The 22,537-nt window shown below is 37.0% G+C and overlaps 1 protein-coding gene and 1 long non-coding RNA gene across 3 annotated transcripts in view; one reads left to right on the top strand and one right to left on the bottom strand.

Annotated features, from left to right (window-relative positions):
* The window catches only part of lsp1a (lymphocyte specific protein 1 a), a 43,981-nt gene that overhangs the window by 12,458 nt on the left and 8,986 nt on the right, over positions 1-22,537 (top strand). For both annotated transcript variants that reach the window (XM_055155536.1, XM_055155535.1), the window contains exons 2-8: positions 6,005-6,148; positions 11,508-12,036; positions 12,159-12,313; positions 12,733-12,973; positions 13,762-13,896; positions 15,034-15,077; positions 19,517-19,598. In XM_055155536.1, the coding sequence (XP_055011511.1) occupies positions 6,005-6,148; positions 11,508-12,036; positions 12,159-12,313; positions 12,733-12,973; positions 13,762-13,896; positions 15,034-15,077; positions 19,517-19,598 (1,330 nt within the window). The remainder of the gene's footprint in view (positions 1-6,004; positions 6,149-11,507; positions 12,037-12,158; positions 12,314-12,732; positions 12,974-13,761; positions 13,897-15,033; positions 15,078-19,516; positions 19,599-22,537) is intronic.
* The window catches only part of LOC129409447 (uncharacterized), a 30,745-nt gene continuing 18,443 nt past the window's right edge, over positions 10,236-22,537 (bottom strand). Inside the window, exons 3-5 of the long non-coding RNA XR_008632407.1 lie at positions 13,745-13,876; positions 12,693-12,880; positions 10,236-10,375 (exon numbers count right to left, since the gene is read on the bottom strand). This is a non-coding gene — a long non-coding RNA (uncharacterized LOC129409447). The remainder of the gene's footprint in view (positions 10,376-12,692; positions 12,881-13,744; positions 13,877-22,537) is intronic.

Raw genomic sequence — 22,537 nt, 5'->3', positions numbered from 1 at the left:
GGGCAGACGTGTGGACAGGTTGTGTTCACGTACTACAAATTAATGACGTCATCATTTCAGATGGAGGACAGGGGTCTATATAACTAATTTCACTGACTTGGTTCACAAAAGTTGAACCTTATCATTATTTGTTGGGGATTGGCTTCACAAACTGTTCACATTAATCTTAAAGTCCTTTCAAATGACAGCAATCACATCTTTAGGGTATTTATTGTGAAATAAAATCACTTTTGGTTATTTATACTGACACAGCAGACAATGACAGAGATATTAACAACAGACCAGGTAAACTAATCTACAATCTGACAGTTATACAGCAAATTATATCATACAATTCTGACCTATCCGTCCTTCAGCTCACTTACAGTAGTGTTTTTAGTTAACTACTTGTACAGCTTTGTCTTCCAATGTTTACATATTCAATCTCATATTTAGCTCAAATTGGATTGGCTTATAGAACATTATATTCCACAATTTATATATTAGACAAATAAATCATTATCGTCATTATTATCACTATTACTGGAGAATGCTGTATTTTAAAGCAATTATTATGTACATTAAATACTAAGATGAGCACAAAGTTAAAATGCTGTTACCTCACCAAGAACATACATGGAGTTTATTTCATTCACACATGTTTGAGTAATCCTTTATTATTATGTTGTCTACATCTCCAAAGCTCAAAATGTCATGATGCCATGTAGTGTTTTTAAGTTAACACATTTTACCTTTAGTTAGAAATGGGACATTCCGGGGCTGAAATTATCCAAATTATTCTAGTACAGGTGTATTCAGTTTAAAATCACAGTGGAGCACTTCCTGTATTACCACATGACATGACAAGGTTGAACAAAGTGTTTTCTGTTTGAGAGAAGAACTCAGCGTAAATATGCTGGGCTTCTGTTACACGTGTGTGAGCAAAACAAAACAAAACTTCAGATATGATTTGATGAGGAAACAACATTATAACATTGATTAGAAAATGGCAAAATCTGGGACATTTAATTGGAGATTTGGAGTTGGTGAAAATGATTTTCCCCTTGTGAAAATTGTCCATTTATGTATCTGTGATACATACCTATGACTGTATTTATTGTCGAGAATGTTCCCTGATAAGCCCAATAGTTGCTGATGTAGGCTCTAAGCCCAAACAACCTTAAAAGGAGTGAGTACAAAATGATGAATGAATGTAATTGTGGCATTACAGGTAACATTTTAAATTGATTTGTAGCCTTGACCATCACGCAACACTTTTGAACTTCCATTGTACGCACTGTCCTGACTCTTCATCCACATTTGACCCATGCTCTTTTGGTCATCACCGTCCTAAACCCCATCTGACCCATGTCCGGCTGTATCCAGACCCCACCACCTACTTCCTCCTCTTCACTTCCTGTTTGATCACCTGACCTGCCCCACAGGAAGGACACACACAGACCGGGGAAGTGAGTGATAGCATTGTGTTGCTATTATCCGCTGAAACAATGACTGCATTTTCAGTTCTGGGCAGTGGATTTTGAGACCAATGATATTTTTGACTACACATCTGCTACAGTTTAAAACCGAAATCTTAGTGGGATCTTCTCAGTATCTTTGGGAATTTTCCTCCTTAGATTTCTGTGAACTTTTGACATTTTCCATCATCTAAAAGGAGTGGTTTTGGGAGAGGATGGATGAGGCCATTTTGTTATAGTTTGTCAGAGAGATTTGGACTAGCTTCTTGATGGGAGATTTGAAAACACTGTTGCCAATACAAAAATATATGCAGAGGTGGTAGAATAGTCACAAAATAAAAGTTATAACAAAATATTATTCAAGTATAAATTAATTTAGGGTTTCATTGTGGAAAGAGTAACCAAAACTAAGTAAGACTGTACTGTTACACTGCAAAATACATAGGAATAAATATATAGTGTCTAAAAAATGCTAAAACGTACACTACAATAGTTTTTGCAGTCTGCTTGTATCTTGTGAAGTTTAAATGATTCAAAATAAGAAAATGCTGATTTGAGTAAATTTCACATGAGATACTTAAAATTGAAAATTTAAAAATGCATCTTGTTAAGAAAAATAACAACTCTTTGGCTTAAATTGAGAAACTAAATCTTAATTTGCTTGAATCAAGAAAAAAAAATCCATTGGTAGATAATATTACTTTAAGTCAAATCTAAAGAAATTAAGTTAAATGTTCTTCATTTGAGTCATTTTAATTTACCAAGATATTAGTTTTTGCAGTGTACAATCTTATCAAAAGTTACTCCAGTAAAGTATTGAACTGCTTACGAACCAACTCTGTCTTTATACAGAGCCAGGAACAAGATTGCAATGCGCTTAATCCACAATGCTATGACTATAATGAACACATTAATAAGAAACATATTGCTTTAGTTATGATGTCAGTGTCATATGAATTTCTGGTTAACCAAAAAGTATGACACAATGCATTCTTACTTTTATGTGTTCATTTAGGCACAGCAAGAACACCAGTTAATTGCTAGTAAAGATGCCAAATCATTGTGAAAATCAACCATAAGAAATCTTTTTACCGAAATGATCAAATGTACGCAATAAACGATGGACTGGTGAATGCTTTTGAAGTTTTTTTTGTTTGTTTTGTTTTTGGTTCCAATTGCTTACTTTTGTTCCGTAAAATGCATCAGTTTTCCAGATTATTGTAGCGAGTCTCCCTTTACCTGTCACTCCCCCTTCAGAGCACTATGGCAACACAATCAGGATTTATCCCGATAATGATACTGCTGCACATCAGTTTTGTCATGTTGTTGTGAACTGTTTTGTATCCTGCTCCTTTGTATATTTATGGAGAATTGTCATGTGGGAAAATGATGACGTAGGCTTGTGGGCTGAGTATTGGACAGAATCTCACAGCTAGCTGTAGGGAGGGCTCAAATGGTGGCCGGGAGAAATCACTAAATTATTGTAACATGCATGAATGACATAAAAGACCTTTTCAGCCATGCCTTTTTTTTTTAAAGGGAACAATATTATAACAAAGTGGAAATCTGAAGCTATTTTGCAGGTTTTAAGATACAATGCCCTGATACAATACCTGCCACTACATTTCTACTAGCACATTTGTAAGTTTTAAGGTAAAAAATATATAATTTTCTTAACACTACATCAAAATTGTATCTAAACTAGGACTAAATCTGGAACTAAACCAAGACTTGACTGAGTCAAACCAGGACTAAGTGTACAGCATATAGTTAACTTATTTGTTTGTATATGTTTTGCTTCATTTTGTATTGTGAAAACTGACATATTACCATATCTAAGCACGCAAAAAGTACCATAAACTTTGACAAGGCCCTCTCCCTACTGCTGTTGTCCATCACTAACCTTTGTAAACATCGTGATTGTTGGTGGTATCAAATCGTGTCGTGGCATGTTTAAACTCTTTTGTTTGTTACTGAGTCAGAGTGAGGCGGTGATGAGGCTACAGCTTTTTACTGTTGGATTATCTGTGCTGGGGGTCAAAGGTCACGGCTCGTCCCACCTACGTTGTGGCCTGCCTGGAAAGAGGAGAGAAAGCAGAGCAGATGGAGCCTTCAGGGATGTTTTAGTGATCTTAGAGTCAGATGTGAGGCTGTAACAGGATACTTGAGTTCACATATGGAGCTCATCCACCCACCAGGCTGTGAGATTTAGATGGAGAATAGAACTGCGAAAAAATCAAAAAGGGACAGAACCACTATATAATTGCTACTACTACTTTTACTAATACTACTGCAATTAGAGCTCCAACTATTACTACTATTACTATTACTCCTAATTACTAATTACTCCTCCTCCTCCTACTACTACTACTACTACTCCTAATAGTCCTACTATTACTCCTACTACTTTTCCTACTCGTCCTACTACTCCTCCTATTCCTCCTACTACTAAAAATGGCTACTACTGATCTCTATCATTTCCACTAGTGCTACTACATAACATTTTTAATTGTCTTGAAAGTAGATTTTTTTTTAACCATTAATGTTCAATTAAAACATGTCCGTAAGACGACAGTATAAAGAAAGGCTAGAAAAAGTATTGATTTTTCTAGTATCTTCTCTAGAATTTGCACAGTGCATTAAAGACTGAAATTATTAAATACTAAAACTCTCTGCATGATCTAGTAACACCTCTAGTTAAAGCTTCTGGGTAAAGTTAATAACAGTTTTTGATGGAATCTAGACTTAAGAGGCTTGTGTTGCCATTACACGTCCCATTAAAGGGCCCAGTTTGTTATTCCTATAAGCTCCTTAAAAATGGTTGATCGGAGCCTTTAACTTCCTGTCCCATGGTGAAAGATGTAAACATTCAGGTAATGCTAAACTGCTTGATCAGTCACAAAAATGCATGTGACTGGTTAAGATCAAAAGCAGCTTATAGCACCAAGGCTCTCATAAGCTTTTGTCATTATACATGTGTTCAAAATAGGAAAAAAGACAAATGCGAACCTTAAAAGTACCTCATAACTAAAAGGCATGGGATCATTTGAAGTATATTTACACAAGATAGATGTTTTAATATATGATATAGGACTATATGATCTATATTTTCTGGAATTATCCTGTTTTATTCTTATTGTGCAATTACATACAGTAGTGTCAGTATTACTTTTTATCACAATATTTCTCTGTAGCAATATATTGTGCCTAAAAACGTGTTACCGTGACAGGCCTACTAATGAGGCAAGCAGGTGACGCAAACAGGTCAAGTTACAAGTCAGATCAGTGGAGAAGTGATCCTGCTCACAGTCAGTCTGTATGTTTTTTCAAGGTATTTCTTTAGCAACAAAACACCTGTCAAATATCTGTATAATGCAATATAAATAAATGTATATCACATTGTGGGACATTCTAGGCAAAGCAGAAACATCTCCATGGAGACAATCAGGTGAATTTTACACCGTAGACTACAACTTTAAAAAAAATGCATCTGCTTTTGCTGTTTCTTTTTGTGAAATATAGCAGAAGTGGTAATAGTAATAGCAGTAGTACTGGTACCAGTAGTGGTCGAATAAAATATTGCTACAAAATAAACTTGTATTCAAAATATGTGCACATTTTTATAACAAATTGATAATATAGTTTGACATTCTGGTAAGCTTCCTCCACAGAATACAATGCCACCCTCACAGCCATGTAATAAGTACATTTGCTTATAGAAATTGTTTGTCAGTATAAATAAAGATTACTCATGTTTGAAGTAGATGCAGTGATGTCATAAGGCGGGGAGGTGGTCAGCAGCACATGTTGTTTACGCTCGACATAAACATTAGCTTCTCTTCTCTTCTGAGGCCCAGCAGATGTTACTAACTCACCACACCTACACACTTTCTCCACTGTAACAGTTTCCTAATCGTCCTTTAAATTGTGGTTATTTTTGGCTAATAGCTTACAGTCAGAGTTAATGAACTGGATTAATGCTTTGTTTCTGTTGGTATTTTTCTTTTGGGGTCACCACAGCAAATAGTCTGTGTCTTAGCAAGCAGTAACACAGTTGGGAGTGGCAAAGAATATTTTGATCCCTATTCAAATTTAGGTTTAGATAGATTTATGACTACTGAACTCAATTTGAGCTGATAAGTATTAAGTCACTAAACATTACATTTTCTCTCTCTCATTTTCTCTCTCACTCTTTGAACTTTAAGCCATTTAAACATGTTGTTACCTCATCAAAAAGATACCTTGATCCGTATTTTGTTTCATTAAAAATAACCGTTCCAATATTAGTTTGTCTATATCGCCAAATCTCAGAATACTCTCTTCCACCTTATGATGACATGTTTTGAATGAGCAAACATTATAGTAACCAGATAGCGAAATATAGGCACTTCAATTGCATTTCAGTGTCCCTCTTCCTATTGAAAGCAGCCACAAAATGACAAAAACTACTTGACTCTATGAGTCAGAACAAAATAATCCAAAATGATCTTAAAGTACTCTGGTTAACTCTGATGAACTAACTGTGTCTTTGTCCTGTCTTTTCCCAGACTGACAGCCCAGAGGAGCATAGAGGACGCAGAGGAGGTGGAGAGGGAGCGCAGGCGCAGGGCCCGAGAGGAGCTAAGGCGCAGGGACAGTGGCTCTGTGAGGGGGGAGTCTCCAGAAAGCCACACACCCACTGAAGACAGCTCGTGAGTAATACACCAGAAGCACACCAGTACACAGGAGTACTACACAACAAGTACCACAAGAGTACTATACACGAGTACCATACAGGAGTACCACACAAGAGTACCACACAACATACAAGTACATACAAGTACATACACAGTATCACAGAAGTACCACCAGAGTATCACACAAATATCTCTGCAATAAATGTATATACAATAAAAACCTTTTAACATATAGGACAATTCAAAGGGATTTTGTCATTGTAAGATGTGTGTTCATATTCAGTACATACTGCTGTTGTGTCCTTTGGCATAAAGTTACAAAATGGTGTTAGCTGTAATGGTATTGGAATAGCAAGACTATTCACTGATGTCCAGACTGCTAAAGAACTAATAACTCACATGAGGTCATCTCAAACATGTTGTATACACATTTCCATGACAACTTCTTCCAAAATCAATCTAAATGAGATCCAAAAGGCTGCAAATTCCTGGAGCGTGTAAGAATGAGAAAACAGGAAACTATCAAATACAAATAATTTTTCATTTTTTCACATCATGTCAAAGAGCTTCCTGAGTTACATGACCTTAGCTTTAAGTAGTTTTGCTCTCATCATCCATCGCTCTCCTTTGCTTTTGGCCCATTTGTGTAGCCTATACATACATTTCATTACATAAAGCCAGGTGGGGAGCCAAAGAATTTACTCACGTAACTTCAAAAATAATATTACTCAAGTAGAATTACAAAGTAGTGTCCCAAGAAATCAGGTAGTAAGTAAGAGGAAAAAAGAATTCGGGAAAAGTACAACATACAAAGTACAAATAAGAGTAACTTAAAGAGTAACTGTTGGAATGTAATGTCTGATTTATTTTTAGAAGGGCAAAACATGAAATAAAGCTCAAAATTTGCTATTTTCTAAAGGTAAATCATATAAAAGTGGTAAAAATGCAAATGTGTAAATCATTTAATATTGTCATAAAGCTTTTGTCACTTGTGGGAAAAGTAACCAAAATTTTAACTCAAGAGCACTGTTACTTTAATAAAAATATTACTCAAGTAAGAGTAAAAGTATGCTACTAGAAAAGTACTCTGAAAAGTATTATACACCTATAACCTATAAATATTGCTTTCCTTTTGCCCCATTTGTGTAGCCTATACATACATTTCATTACATAAAGAAAATATTTCCACTCCACTATTTTGGCTCGATGTGAGGACAGACGCACAGCTGGCTTCTCATTACCCAAGCACTCAAGAATGTTTACTACCTCCAGCGTCTCCCAGAGAAAAAAGGGGAAAAATAAGTTCAAACTTGTGATTTCAAACGAGATAATTATACGCAACACCTCTCCACCATCACCGCAACAAAAACACTAACCAACCACTGGACGTGAGCTAGGGACACGTAACCCTATAATTGAGAAAAACGTTTATGGTTGAGACATACTAGCTCCGTTTTGACGCAAGGAATAATGTAGTGGCTTTCTGTCTGCAAAGGTCAGAGTTCAGAGGTTACATTTTTTTATGTCTACTCAAAGATGCCGTTTGAAAAATGGCGTGAATTTCAATGCTCTGCAGATTATTGATTCCAGATACTGTGAGGTGTTAGAGGTTTCTCGTGGGCAGGCATAAATCTTAAGTAATAGGGGCTGGTTTGAAAGTTGGGCCAAAAGAAGTCAATGATTGAAGAGGTTTGGGTTCAGAAATATGAATTGTTTTCGGTCTGCATTGTTCGGCTTGAGTGACTGATGTGATGGGGGTGGTATAGTGTTACGCGATTGGACATTTTTGTATGTTTAGACTAGAGCCCGGCCGATGTATCGATTGGCCGATATTATCGGCTGATATGGGTAACTTTAGGCATATCGGCTATCGGCCGATATGCTTGCTGATAGGGGCCGATATTTCACGTGGGCATGTTATACCTCGTTATAAAGCTTAGACTCTCTACATTCTGTTCATTTAAACCAATTTACAGACAGATAAATGTCCTAATATGTGGCTCCACATCAGTATTTATCTACGGAGTCATTTGTCTGTGTGTGTCCGTACTGTCCCTGAACACACCACAGAGTCGCGTCACTCACGTGTGTTTGTTTACACCTGCAGACACAGATCCAAACACTGAGATTATTTTCTTTTTTACGGACAATCGGTTTGAGTCTGGATTAAAAGGACATTTATTAGTGCAGATTTGTGATGTGAGGAGGAGCCTGTATGAGCGGTGAGTGTTGGAAATATGTCGACTCTGAAGCTAGTTTTTGTCATTTGTTATGGGTTAGCTGCTGTAGCTCCCGCACATAAACAGGCTGTTTTCTATTGGTCTGTTCTAAAGTGACTATATTGGCCGTATATTTGCTACTGGACCTGCACTGATATGTAAATGAGCTGTGAATAGACGTGTGAATTATGACATTTGCGCATATAATTAATTACCGCGGCGCGCACGTATTTACGGCTAAAGGCTAATAGCGCTACTTTCTTTACTAGTTATGGGTCCGTCGCGAACGAAATGACTCTTAGATCCGGCTCTCTAAAGGGAACGACGGGAGCCTGATCCTTATTGGGAGCAGTGTTTTCTCTTTCTCTCACTTTTTTCTCTTCACGCCGCGTGCAGACTCGTGGTAGTTTGACAGCGGCTGAAAACGAAACTTTGAGAAATTTGCGTGTACGTAGGATTAAAAAAAAAAAAAAAAAAAAAAAAAAAAAAACGAGCATATTTGACTGTAGTTTAGCATAAAATAAATAAGTCCCGGTTTAGTCCTTTTTCAGTCCTGGTTTAGACCTGGTTCAGTCCTGATTCAGTCCTGCTTTAGACGCCGGTTCTCTAAAAAGAACTGGAATACCCATCACTAGTGTCTAGAATGTGATGCAAAAATGCCATTAAGTCAACCTACTGTCTGTAAATATGATGTAAAGAAGCAGAATAACAATAAATGTTGCCTAAATAAACCCAATTTAAAATCCACCAGAGCCAAACCTAAGTTTTTTTAAACAATTCAACATTTACAGTGAATTTTTACATCACTAAATATATCGGTGATTATATCGGCTATCGGCAGCTCCAACTTTCATTATATCGGTTTCATATCGGCCACAGCAAAATCCATATCGGTCGGGCTCTAGTTTAGACAATGGTTTGGGGCAGGAGATTCTTATTCATTTATTTATTTTTGTGTTGCCATTGGGATGCTGTTTTTTTAATACATTTTTTAGCTTGCATTTGCGGGGGATCCAGAATACACACTTCCCCAGTACTTGACCAAGACTGGTCACTGGTGAATCTCCCAGGGATCAGAGGGTCATGATTGACAGGTGGATTAGCATCCTTCCGTATAAACCAAATCTGGCTGCGTATATCAGTTACTGACATAAATACGTTCTTTTTCCATGCAGATTCTGCCTACTCAAAGTAAAAATGCATGATTTTCAAAGCATTTTTTTCTTTTGCAATAAAAACATCAGCAAGGGAAAAATGCTATAAATTAATACCATACTGTGGCATCTCCATGCCAGATGCTCTACCAGAAAAGTTAAGTTAAAGTTAAAAGTTTCCCCCAAATACTCCCCAAAACGTAATTTCTTGAAATGTTGTAATTCTACTTAATATTCATAAGTAATATTTTGAAGTAACAGTATTATTACTTAGAAGTGTCTAGGGTGAAGGAAGTCTGGGAGTCCCTGCTTAGACTGCTGCCCCTGCGACCTGGCCCCGGATAAGTGGAAGAAAATGGATGGATGGATAATGATACTAAGTCACATTCATAGGACATAAAGGAGCCTTTACTGAATAGGTTTAGAATGATCTTGAGTTCTATCAGAACAAGTATAAGACCACATAGACTAGTACAGGCCCATGGACCACTATTGAGCCTACCTTGATGACTGAAGGATTAATACAGATATAAGGTCACATGGTAATAAAAAGTACAATTAATGTTGAAAATCACATTCTATTGAAAAAAAAAGTTTTTTATTGCCCTCATGCTATCAGAATTGGTATAGACTATCAACTCTATTCCTTTATATCTAAAATTGAGTTTGAAATTTTAGTATATTGATAACTCTATCCACCACTACTTACCTGTCACTAGCCTGTGGTGTGGTGCACTTTACAGATCACTGCGCTGGCACTCTAAAACTCAAACAGAGCTGCTCTAAAAAAGGGGCTCCCATGATGCACTAGGATGGCCATGTCTTAATCATGTGGGGAATGCAGGAGGTGGATTCCTTTTAGGCAGCTCCTGGGAACACAAACACAAGCCAATGATACGGCAATTCATTAAAGCTTCATCAAAAGATCAGATCAGCTCACACTGTTCCAGATGACTTAGTCTGAATGTGAAAATTACAGGTACAGAGAGTTGGCAATCAGTCTAAGTTTAATCCTTAAATCCTTAAAATAATTCCTTAATTCATGATTAAGTAGAAAGTAGTTTCTATGCTGTCTATCTAGGAAGGACAAAAGAAGTAAAGGAAGAATGTCCTTACAGTGTGATTTCATAATGCTATTTCACTTTTCATTTGATCATACTAGGGGTGCTGGCTGAGTAGTCGGCCTTGGTGGTTTTCAGATTCTACAGTGTGATGATGTCTTCCTCACAGATAGTGTTGAATCTGATCATTTCTATTGGTCACTATACCTAAGAACTCCATACATTACAACAGAAATTTGCATTTTAATAACATTAAATTTAGCTGCCCCCAATACCCTATATTTTTGCCCTTACAGAATGTTGTAATGCATATAGAGGAGACAAACAGTATATGGACAGGTCTCATCTGAAAACTCAGAACCTCCAGAATTCCCTCTCTGAGCTGCACAGGCTGCACTAGCACTCACTGGCTACAGGGACTGGGGTTTAGGTATTGACTATTCAAATCAGAGGGACACATTTTAGGTTTAAACTAAACTGGAAAACTGGATTCCACCCAAATGAGACTCATGTGAGCCTCATTGTGGTTTCTGATTGGATAATCATTTTGACAACGAGAACTCCATCTTGGCCATTGTGTCCAATGTTTTTATACTTAAGAATAAACAAGCATTGCAATTGTTATAATTTACCTCTATTATATTTATCTCTTATTTGGAGAAAATATAGGTCAGTACACATACTGTTCTTATAATCTGAGATTTGAGGGATCCCATTCTATTCAATATATTTGCAGATTGTATAAATGTACAGTTTTTTTTTTTGCTCAATAATGACAGGACATCCCCTAAGGCATAACCAATGAACCACTAATTACATGTTATATCATTTTATGTTTATTCAACTTGTATGGGTAATGGCAAATAAAGAATATTACTTAAATACATCAGTAAAATAAAATTATGTTCAATCATTCATTAACTACTATTTTGATTATCAGGCTGGATGGCAGTTTCAAGCCCAGCAGCTCTCCGTCTCTGGAGGAGGACGAGGGCTTCAGTGACTGGACCCAGAAGAGAGAGAGGCAGAGACAGCTTCGGCAACAAGAGCTGACCCACAACTACCACCACCAGAAGAACGGAGCTGAGGAAGAGGAGGAGGAGGAAGGCGACCTCAACACGGGACAGAGGGGTGGACACGGGGGCAACCAACCCTCCCTCACCGCATCCAGGCTCCAGAAACAAGAGCAGGAGAGGCTGGAAATGGAGAGAAGGAAGAAGAGGCAGGAAGAGGAAGTGAGAGCAGAGAGGGTTAGGAGAGAGAGGGAGAGAGAGGAGCAGGGGAGGAGAGAGAGAGAGGAGCAGGGGAGGAGAGAGAGAGAGGAGCAGGGGAGGAGAGAGAGGGAGAGAGAGGAGAGGAGAGAGAGGGAGGAGCAAGCTGAACGTGTACGGAGAGAGGAAGAGGAGGAGAGGAGGAAGAGAGAGGAGGCGTTCAAGAGAAAAGAGGAGAGTCATAGACCAAATGTAGAGGTAAGAGTTCTTGTAAATTTATACTACAACCATACATGCAACTGACTTGTTTATATTACGTAGTGTCGTGCTCTACAAAAAAAGTCAGTTTGAACTGATTAAAGCTTATTCACTATCTACAGGCTGAAAGAAGAAAAGAGATGAAAGTGTCGTACACATCCAGAGTTGTCTTGAACCAGGAGCCCAGACACCAGAACTCAAATGGTAATGCCTCCCCCAAAGAGAAGTTCTCCCATAGCAACAGCACCACGATCAGCTGGACCAGGCGCTCCATCAAGTGAGTGCATTTACTGTCAAAGAGTTTTTTTTTAGGTTTTAGGTTTTACTCAATACTTCTTGTTTAAATAGTGAACAGTTTTTCTGATTTGTAATATGTCAAGTAAAATTATCTAAGTAATTTCCAATAACTATGCTCCACAGCCCACACTGCCTGGCTTCTCTAATTGATTCTGCAGAAAACTGTGCTGTTTCTCAGTTCTCTTTGTTATTTTTTTCTTTTTTACTTATAACCCACTGTTTGTTTGAACACAAACAGACCCTTTCTCTGATCACAGAAAGGGAAGGAAAAATATGGCTCCAGATCATAATGTCTCTGTAAAGTATTTTAACCCCAAGTAAATAAATGTTATGTCTATTACAAACCAAACATAACATACATCATACAGTACTTTCCTCCTCTTTCTGTTGTGCCTGTAGTCGTGCTGCTGAGCCGGAGGAGAGTGAGGCCATCCTGGAGACGGAGCGGCGCTTGGAGAAGATCCGGCGTGGTCTACAGGAGAAGGAGAGCCAGGAGCTGGAGCAGCTGAGGCATAGGCAGGCTGAGGCAGAGCACGAGCTGGAGGAGCTGAAGAGGAGGAGGGAGGAGAGGAGATTAATCAGGGAGGAAGAGGAGCGACGCAGAGAGGAGGAGGAGCAGAGTCGACTGGCCAAAGAGGAGGTGAGGACCAGGGCTGTGGAATATAAAGAGAAATGGTTGTAATGACTGCAATGTAAATATAAAAAAGACATGTATAAAAGTATCATATTTTGGTCAGAGCTGTTTTTGAAAGTAAAGTATGCAACATTCGAGGTGGCATGTCACCTACCAGTCTTTGGAACATTCTCCATAGCAATAGATACGTTTTATTCCATACTGTGGAAGAGTAGAGACAAAGGAACAACCTTTCCATAGGAACAAGCAGGATGGGCCCCTTCTAAAGGTCAAGTGTCAGGTTTTTTATTATTGGTTTAGTCTTTGCTTGTAATTTTAAGTTAGACTAGTGAATAACTTGTTTTAATATAATTGAAAATACAGTACAAGTATATTAAAATACTGAAATACAAAATATTAGTTATGAAATATATTTTTTACAATATTTTTCATATTTATTTCTCATTCTCCTATCAATACATTGTCATGATGTCATCTAAAATCCATAAACTATAATTAAGATTCAAAAGTGCCATCGGTAATCTGCCAATATGGTTGCCTGGAAGCCAGAATACAGAAGAATACTTCTCCAATACTTTACACACTAAACTCTGTTTGATGGGTGACCAGTGAGCTCATTCTTTTCACATGCGTCACTGTCTGTCTGAATCTGGCTCGAGACATAACTGAGGGAGTGGTGACCAAACCAATATCCAAAAAAAATACAGAGAGATCATTTTGGATTTACCAATACAATGTGGTTGGATGAATATAATACCAACACTAATGCACACTCACCTGATTTTTGTTCCAAGGAGGAGAAGAGGCGTATGAAGGAGGAGATAGAGAGGAGGAGGATGGAGGCGGCCGAGAGGATGAAGAGCCTGAGTACGTCCAGTGATGGAGATGAAGCATTCAGTCCATTCAGTCCTAAAACACCCACACACAAGGTAACACCACATTCAGAAACTGTTCAAACTCTACATCCAAACTCAGTGTAAAAATTAACTGTCTTATCTCCACAGTGGAACAATAGAGTGTCAGACTGTAAGTGGATTTTGTGTGGTTGGATTTGCACTGGTGCTGTGTGATGCTTGTTTGTTTCACATGAAGATATATGTGTGCAAAACATTATAATGATAATTTTTTTTAAACTGTAATCTTTAGAAATGTGGGCCAGAGGTGAATATTGTTGCGAGGTACTGTTGTTACAAAATAAGCAGAAGAAGTACACATAGCGGTTCAAGTAATTACAAGAGAAAAATGATTTGAGGAAACTACAGTCCAAGTAAAAGTTAACTGTCTGGACATAGCATCTGACTTATGATTGAAATTGATCTAGGAAAGAGAACATTAAATAATGCATAAAAGTTGGTGTTTTTCAAAGGATATACCACAAAACCTAGAAAAACTAAATCATATCTAAAGGAGTGGTGCACACAAGAAACACAATTGATGTGTTGTGTTTCTTGCACCACTTGCACAAATTATATTAAATAGGAGTCAAAGTATAGGGCCAAAAAACTATTCTGAGCAGTACAATATTATTCAAATGTTATTCCAGCAAATGTGAGTAATGCGTAAATGTAACCAAGTACTACCACCTCTGTAAGGGAGCTCTTTGTATTCAGTGTTGTCACAGTTTGGTGTGTGCATGACACTGCATGTTATGAGCACTGCAGCTTGAACTGGTTTTATAGTCTATTTACTGACTATTATCAACTTAAAGTAAGTCTTGATTGATGTTAATGCCTGGGAAATCCAGTTCAGGAACAATTTCACTATTATTATATTTGGATGTGCAAAGGTGTATTAAAGACCACATTAAATATTTATCCCAGAACGTTGTTAGCAACAGAGGAGGTTCAACATTCATGGGTTTCAGAATGATAAAAAAATGTGGACCACTGCCATATTAACAGTTTAAAACAAATATATTCTGAATGGGAAAAAGTCCTTTAAATGTTACATTTAACAGAAAGATGAAACCCATGAATTTAAAAAAGCTATATTTTATCTATACTATGTGATGACAGTGCTATTACAGTATTTTATAAACTCTAATGATTTCTCTGTATGAATTGCAGATCACAGAGAGAACAGAATCCCTCAGCAGATCACTTAAAAAGAGGTGAGTGTCATAGTTAAGAAAACAAAACAATAATATACTATATATATATATATATATATATATATATATATATATATATACATACTGTATGTCTTAAAATGCCAAAAAAACCAACACATTTTTCATTTTCAACGGTTTGCAGAGGTCCAAAGTTATTCCTCACTTATCTTATGCATTTTGAGCATTCCAATTATTCACAGAGATGAGTTTATAAGTGCTTTTCACGACTCTCACAGGCCAAAGTGGAGTCTGCCGCCAACAACTAGCATGCTGATTCTCGGGCAGTAAAACTCTAGATAATTTGAAGCACAGGGTTCACAGCTGACTTATTTTGACCTGCAATTTATCTCATGGTAATACAGTTAAATCCTCACCTAGTTGTCGTCTTGCCTTATTAGTTTTGTAATCGTTGATAAAACAACTATTCTATCAAATAAAAGTACACTTCACTTCTTACTGTACTACATTAAAGACACTGGAATATACCATAAGAACATGACTTAATAATGCTGTAAAAATTGTACTATAAATGTTGGACTCACTCAGGCGATGTCATAAAGCAAATATGCACACTGATTCAGCTACAGTGTCAAATAGGGGTTTTCCATTAGATTGCACATTCTATAGTGCTCAGAATCATTCATGGTTTTGACTAGTATTCAAATGTCATAACCTCATTTGGGGGGTCAGATTTCACACTGTTAGGCAAAAGAGACTTGGCCAATAGTACAATGTAATTATAGTGGGGGAGTTCTGGAAAGATGAACAATTTCTATCATCAAATTCAACCAATAATATGTTTCATTTGTTTTGACATGTCCATAATACTGACAACCCCTCATCAGTGGTCAAACAAGGACTCGCATAGGTTTGAAGTTTTATGATTTTTTTCCCAGTATCTGCTCCAGTGCAAGGCTAGTCTGAAGAAGTGGGTCATGTAGTACGCGTCAGAGTACGATTGCTTTTAAAATAGTGTTGAATAGTAACATCTTGGTATTATTGTATTTATTGTGTATGTTTTGTTAGTAGTACTAGGTAATTCCTAGTGACCTCTTGTCTTAGGGTTTGAGGTTCCCTGCATATTTAGGGCGAGTTCTTCTCTCAAACAGAAAACACTCTGTTCCACCTTGTGATGTCATGTGGTAATACAGGAAGTGGTCCTCTGTGTTTTTAAACTCCATACACCTTCACTATTTGGATTTTACCATTTGGATAATTTCAGCCCTGGAATTAGAACTAAAGGCAAGTTGAAAAATATTGCATCATCACATCATAAGGTGGAACAGAGCATGTGTGAATATAACAAAACACTCCAGGTAGCCTATGTTTTGATTCAGGTAGAAACATTATATGACATAGTTACAGACTAAAATAATTGTACACAATTCTTGTGTCTTGAGTCATAAAACCCGATTTCTCAGCAACAGCATGTTATGGAGTCTGTGTATAGTTTAGATACAGTTTAGTCCCAATATTGATTTGTTATGTGCACAAGTATGCATGAACAAATACATTTATCAGGCCTTGTTTTCCCAGCTCCCATGCTGAAGTGCTCCTGTGTAAAGGTAAACATGGATAAGAAGCTCACCCTGTGCACTCGCAGTGCTTTAGATTGACTTAGCTCTGATTTATAGTCAGGTTTAACTAAGTCCAGATGCAGGCTGCTGTTAGCCTGATTCACACTGTGAGCTATGGTGGCTCCGCTCAGTCTGAAGCTCTACAGAACTTATCACTGACTCAGAGGAGACAAGAGTTTGAGCCACTGGACTTTAGTTTTGGGTGTGTAAGCAGAGGAACAGAGGCTGACAGGAGGAGTGGTAGTGATGAAAAAGGGCTGTTCAATTATGGAAAAATGAAACCATCATTATTTGAAAGTTACTTATTTCTATCCAAAATTAATCTATAGAGTAACAGCAATGTAAAAAAAAAAAGCAGACATTATCAAATCAACTAAATTATAAGCTTTAAATAATATAATCTTATTAATGTTATAATAACTAGCACTATTTTTATGACCACTGTTGCTACTGACAGTGTCACTGTGCCAAGTGTAACCATATTACATTACAGATAAACAGTATAAACCAGCAACACTGCACATTCTTCTTACTCATGAAGCTGCTTCATTTGTGGTTACATTAGATTAACCTTTTTACCCTTTTTACCCAATTTCAGGGCTAAAACTATCCAAATGATTCTAATGAAGGTGTATGGAGTTTAAAAACACAATGGAGCACTCATGACATCATACTCCTGTTTTCTGTTTGAGAGAAGAACTCGGCCTAAATTTGCAGGAATTGTCTGTTAAATATGTGTGAATGAAAGAAAACACAAATCTAAGTATGTTTTTGATTAGGAAACAGCATAACATAGATCCAAAAAAACAAAATACGGGCCCACAGCTGAACAGCTGTAAAGTTTCAGACATGCAAATTTTGTAGATAGACAAAAAGACAAAAGAAAAATATCTAGCTATCTATATCTATATCTATATATCTATATCTATCTATCTATCTATCTATCTATCTATATATATATATATATAATATATATATATATATTTTTTTTTTTTTTTTTTTTTAATAGATTCTCCTTGAGAAACATGCAGTTAAAATTTATATATAACTTAGTTGAAAGGTATATATAACTTATATAAAGAAAGTGTTACAATATGCACTGTTCAATAATGGATTTGTGCAAAATACAAAATCTCAAAGTGAGTAAACAGAATTGTTATTACTTTCTCACTACTATGCAGTCACGAATAAGATTAATAGCATTATTTGGATCTATGGTAAGATTAGAGTGAAATCAAGAGGAGGGGCGTGGTTTGACTGAAGTCATGTTGAGACACACAATTCAGCTTAAGACAGTTCAAGAGTTTGTTCCCGTTAAAGAGAATGACATCATCTGCAGGAAAAGACAGAATAAGAGAGAGAGGGGAGGGAGGAAGGGGGAGCAGAGAGAGAGAGAGAGAGAGATCGAGAGAGCAAGGGAGATAAAGAGGATGAGAAAGAGGAGGAGGAGAGGGGTTTCAGAGGATAGTGTGAGTTTGGACAGCTGTAGTTCCTCCCAAACAGAAACTACACAAAAATACAGAGCACCATTCATCCACAAATCAACCTGATGGCTTGCAGATAGTACCGAATGGCAACATCAACATTTTAACTTTCTTTGTTACTTTTGTATTATTATTTTTTTTTTAAGTTTAGAGAATTAGATAATACATGCAATAAGGATCTCAATTGGTGTTTAATCTAAAAAAAATCTGAAATTATTCATCTAAACAAAAATTGCTGTTGGTTGTTCATAGAAAGCAAATGAAAGGAACTACGGCAAAAGAACAAATAAGAGTAACCAGTAAAACTAGTATCAAAACTAGATTAATCATAACTAGACTCATTTGACCTGGTATTGATACTAAAAAAGACAGAACGACAGAAATTAACCTTTCATGAGCAGCTTTAAAATGATTTTGAGCTGTATCAGAACTAGTATAAGACCACATATATCCGGATGACTGAGGAATTACACAGATATAAGAACTCATGGTAATATAAAAGAAAATACTTTTATTTAAAGTTTAAAGAAAGAGTGTTTTTCATTGTTATTGTGGTATCAGAATCAGTATTGAGTATCGAGCCTATTCCTTAATATCAAATTTTACTAAGAAATTTTAGTATTGTGACAATTTATTTATTTATTTGAGACAGGGACAGCGCACAATTTTCGCATTAACCTTGACAGGAGAGATGCATTGTACATCAGGTTGTAGCATCAGTGCTAATTTCCACCTGTAGTCCCTGGACAGGTTCATTGATTGATTGTATTTAACTGACCATGACTATCAACTGTTCTGGAGACCTGTAGCATGTTTTGGGTTGATGGGGGAAACCGGAGCACCAGGAGGAAACCCATCCAGACACAGGGAGAAACATGCAAACTCCACACAGAAAGGCCCTGGGCGACCTGGGGATCGAACCCAGAACCTTCTTGCTGTGAGGCATGAGTGCTAGCCACTCAGCCACCGTGCCGCACAATACATATTAGCAACCACTGCATACTACTATCTCTTACTGTTTCTTTTAACATGGAGAGCAAATCAAGATATTAGAAATAAATAAACTTCTAATAAATTAATACAAATATGCAAAATAATATATATTAGTACTACAACATGCTCTCCTGTTTGAACCTTTTACTGCAACTTGTGTACTGTTATTTGTGTACTCATCATTTCACTCCTTTTAGTCTAACTGTATAATACTGAATACAGTTTAATGATATGTACCTTAGGGCAGGGAACATCATGGAAACTTGTAGGTGAACTCATGATATTTGACCTGGACAATTAAGCTGAAGTACTTATTTGAGTAGCGTTGGCATTGTGTCCTTATGAATTTGTCTTTTAATTCCCTGTATTTATGTTGTTTGTTCAGTAACAGTTTTAAGAAGACGCCGCCCCTTGTCCCCACGTCAAAGATTGATGACAAGCTGGAGCAGTACACTCAAGCTATTGAGGTTAGTACATGTATGATACTGTAGTCACAACAAGAGTAACAGAAGTGGGTTTTATGCTATCTTAAATGAAAAAAAAAGATAGTTTTGCACAAAGCAATGTGGACACCACTTTTTATATTAAACATTTAAAACATATATAAGCATCCACTATATTATCTGTATTAGAAAACAGTCAAACATGCTCATTTTGTGCAATATAAAGCTCAACCAAGACACTTACAGACCATATCATCCAGCCCTGTTGTATCAACAAACCTTGTAAATATATGTTACATATCCCAATACAAGTGCCATATAGGATATACATTTTGCACAGGGTCATTTAGGCTTGTATTAAATCACTTTCCACTTGATGGCCAAGTATATTATAATTTGGTGTTTTGATTCTCATGCTGCTCTATGCTGAAATCCAGCTGGTTTAAACCTAAAAAGATTGTCTCCAATTTGAATCGTCACTACCTAAACCCCAGCACCTGCAGTCAGAATGAATGCTAGTGCAGCCTCTTCTGAGCTTCCACATAAGGCATAGCCTGTCCAATGAAAATTGTGCAGGTCAAAGCACTGGCAACACATATTCAGCTATGATTGTACTGCCTCTTTTGTAAACAGTAAGGACCTTGTAAAGACGATGTTATAGAGATAACGATTTTGCCAAAATGATAAAGAATAAATATAAGTAAGTACAAGACATATAACTATATTTTTAAACTGATAATAGTCACAACATCATTCATAAGATTGTGATTTCCTATGAAACTTATGAAGCAAGCAGTGGTTAACCCCAAACCCAAAGTACGCTAGCTAGGCCGCAAGAATGAGAACAAAATGGCATGGCATTTTGTTTAGTGCAATAATCTCCTTGACAGCACATCTGGAAAAGGTGTGCTTAAATAACATAGTCCTTCTTACAGTATCCTATAGTTTATACAGTATGTGTTTTGGCAGTGGATGTCCGAGGTTCTTTTCTGGGCACAGGGCTGTGGGCTTGTGTTACGTCTGTATATTGCAGGAGGCTGATGAAGTGAATGATTGTAACTGATGAAAAGTGCAGCTGGTTTTAATACCACGGGCCGTCTGCTCTGGGCTGATGACGTTCTGAGGACTTAGGGGTCATTCCAGGTCTATTGTCGGACTATTGTGTACTTATGTTTACATGCCAGATAACAGGAATAGAACTTGATGATCTGGCAACGACAATCAGATGCCCTGTCCTATGCCCTGTTTGAGACTGCCGGCACATTGGGTTTTGAACACTGGCCTATGTAACTTTTCTGGTGGGGGTGCAATACCAGCTTGTCTCCCTGGTGATGTTGCCTGGAATGTTTCACAGTATGGTACTAGTAATCTTGTCTATTTTGTATTTGTTCAATTACATTTTGCTGGGTTTGTTTTGTTTTGTTTTTTTTGGTCAAAATATCATAAAAAACATGGATTATACTTATTGTGTGTAATTAACCCTAGATCTGACTTGTAACTAACCCTCATAGCATCAGCCTCTATGAAGGTAAGTTTAACGTCATACTGTGCACATTCTAGGCAAAGCAATAACCTCTCCATGGAGACAGGAAAGTGGCACACCCTCAGTCAGAAATAGTACATAGTGGACCTTTAATAATGACTCACTGAGCACAAAGACATATCAGGGACTATTTCTTCTCTTTCGTATGGATGTTTAGGTTGTGGCATATCCATGTAGATCAAACTCCCAACACCAACATAAGTAATCTGATTCCATGGGTTTTGACAACATAATAAATCCAACAGGGCAGTTTCAAAATATGGGAAGCTGTTAGGTTTAACTGTTATAAGCCCGAGGCATGATACACAATAGGCAATCATCATCAGTCACAAGAAGACACTTGAAAGACACACTTAAGTCTACAATGCTATTTAGTCCTGCATTCTTTTCCTAAGAGGGATTTGTGTCACTCCTCACCATGTTTACTTTACATTAATTACAGAATGCAAGTGACCCTGCCAACCATTTTACCCTTTTATACAGAATTAATCTTTATCTAAGATTAAAGGGGCATCCAGCCAATTTTATAAAACATAGCAGAAGTCAGATGCCCAACCAGGTTCCCAGAGGATAGTGTTGTCAAAAGTATTGAAAAATGTAGCATAATTTAACCTTTTTATAAAAGTTGATATTAAAAAAGTCACATTCGCAGGACAGAAAAGAACCTTTCCTGAATAGTGTTGATCTTGAGCTGTATCAGAACAACTATAAAACCACATAGATTACTATACACCCATGGACCACCAGGGAACATATCTGGACATCTGAAGGAAAAGACTAATAAAAGAATTAATGCTGAAAATCACATTCTATTGTCTAAATAAAGAGTGTGTTTTATTATCATTGTAATATCAGAATTGAGTTTATTCCTTAGTATTAAAATCAAGTTTGAAATTTTAGTATCATGACAACACTATCAAAGAATAGCATTTTATATCAGCCCATATAGTCTGTTGTCATACCAATACAAGTAATTAATATCATTACATACAACTGCAACAATATTGCAGGAAATTGCAAAATCTGCTCTTTCATGTCATACTTCTGGTGTTGTGTTTAAGGCACATGGGACAAAACGCTACTGTGCCCTTTATTGTGTCGGGGGTCACATTTTCCAGCTGCACCTAGGGAATGACATCATTGCTGTGCACTGTTTTTATAGGCATATGTGTTGGTCAGATATACAGTGGGACTAGTACATGTTTGTAACTATAGCATCTTTTATTTTCATTCTTCTGTTTCCTGTTCGAGCTCCTCACCTCAGGCAGTTCCCAGGCTGATTCCCTACTCACAGTTTGACTCCGGGTTAATACTAGACACTTTAATTTATGAAGCACTTAACAAATGGGTCAAAAGTGCAGTAAAAATGAACAAGTGAGCCATGGCAATTCAATGAGAATTAGAATATGATATCTGATTC

This window comes from Boleophthalmus pectinirostris, unplaced genomic scaffold (assembly GCF_026225935.1).
Source record: "Boleophthalmus pectinirostris isolate CB_2022bp ecotype Guang Dong unplaced genomic scaffold, ASM2622593v1 HiC_scaffold_2, whole genome shotgun sequence".
In the NCBI taxonomy this organism is placed as follows: Eukaryota; Metazoa; Chordata; class Actinopteri; order Gobiiformes; family Gobiidae; genus Boleophthalmus; species Boleophthalmus pectinirostris.
This window is presented reverse-complemented; position numbering and strand designations above follow the sequence as displayed.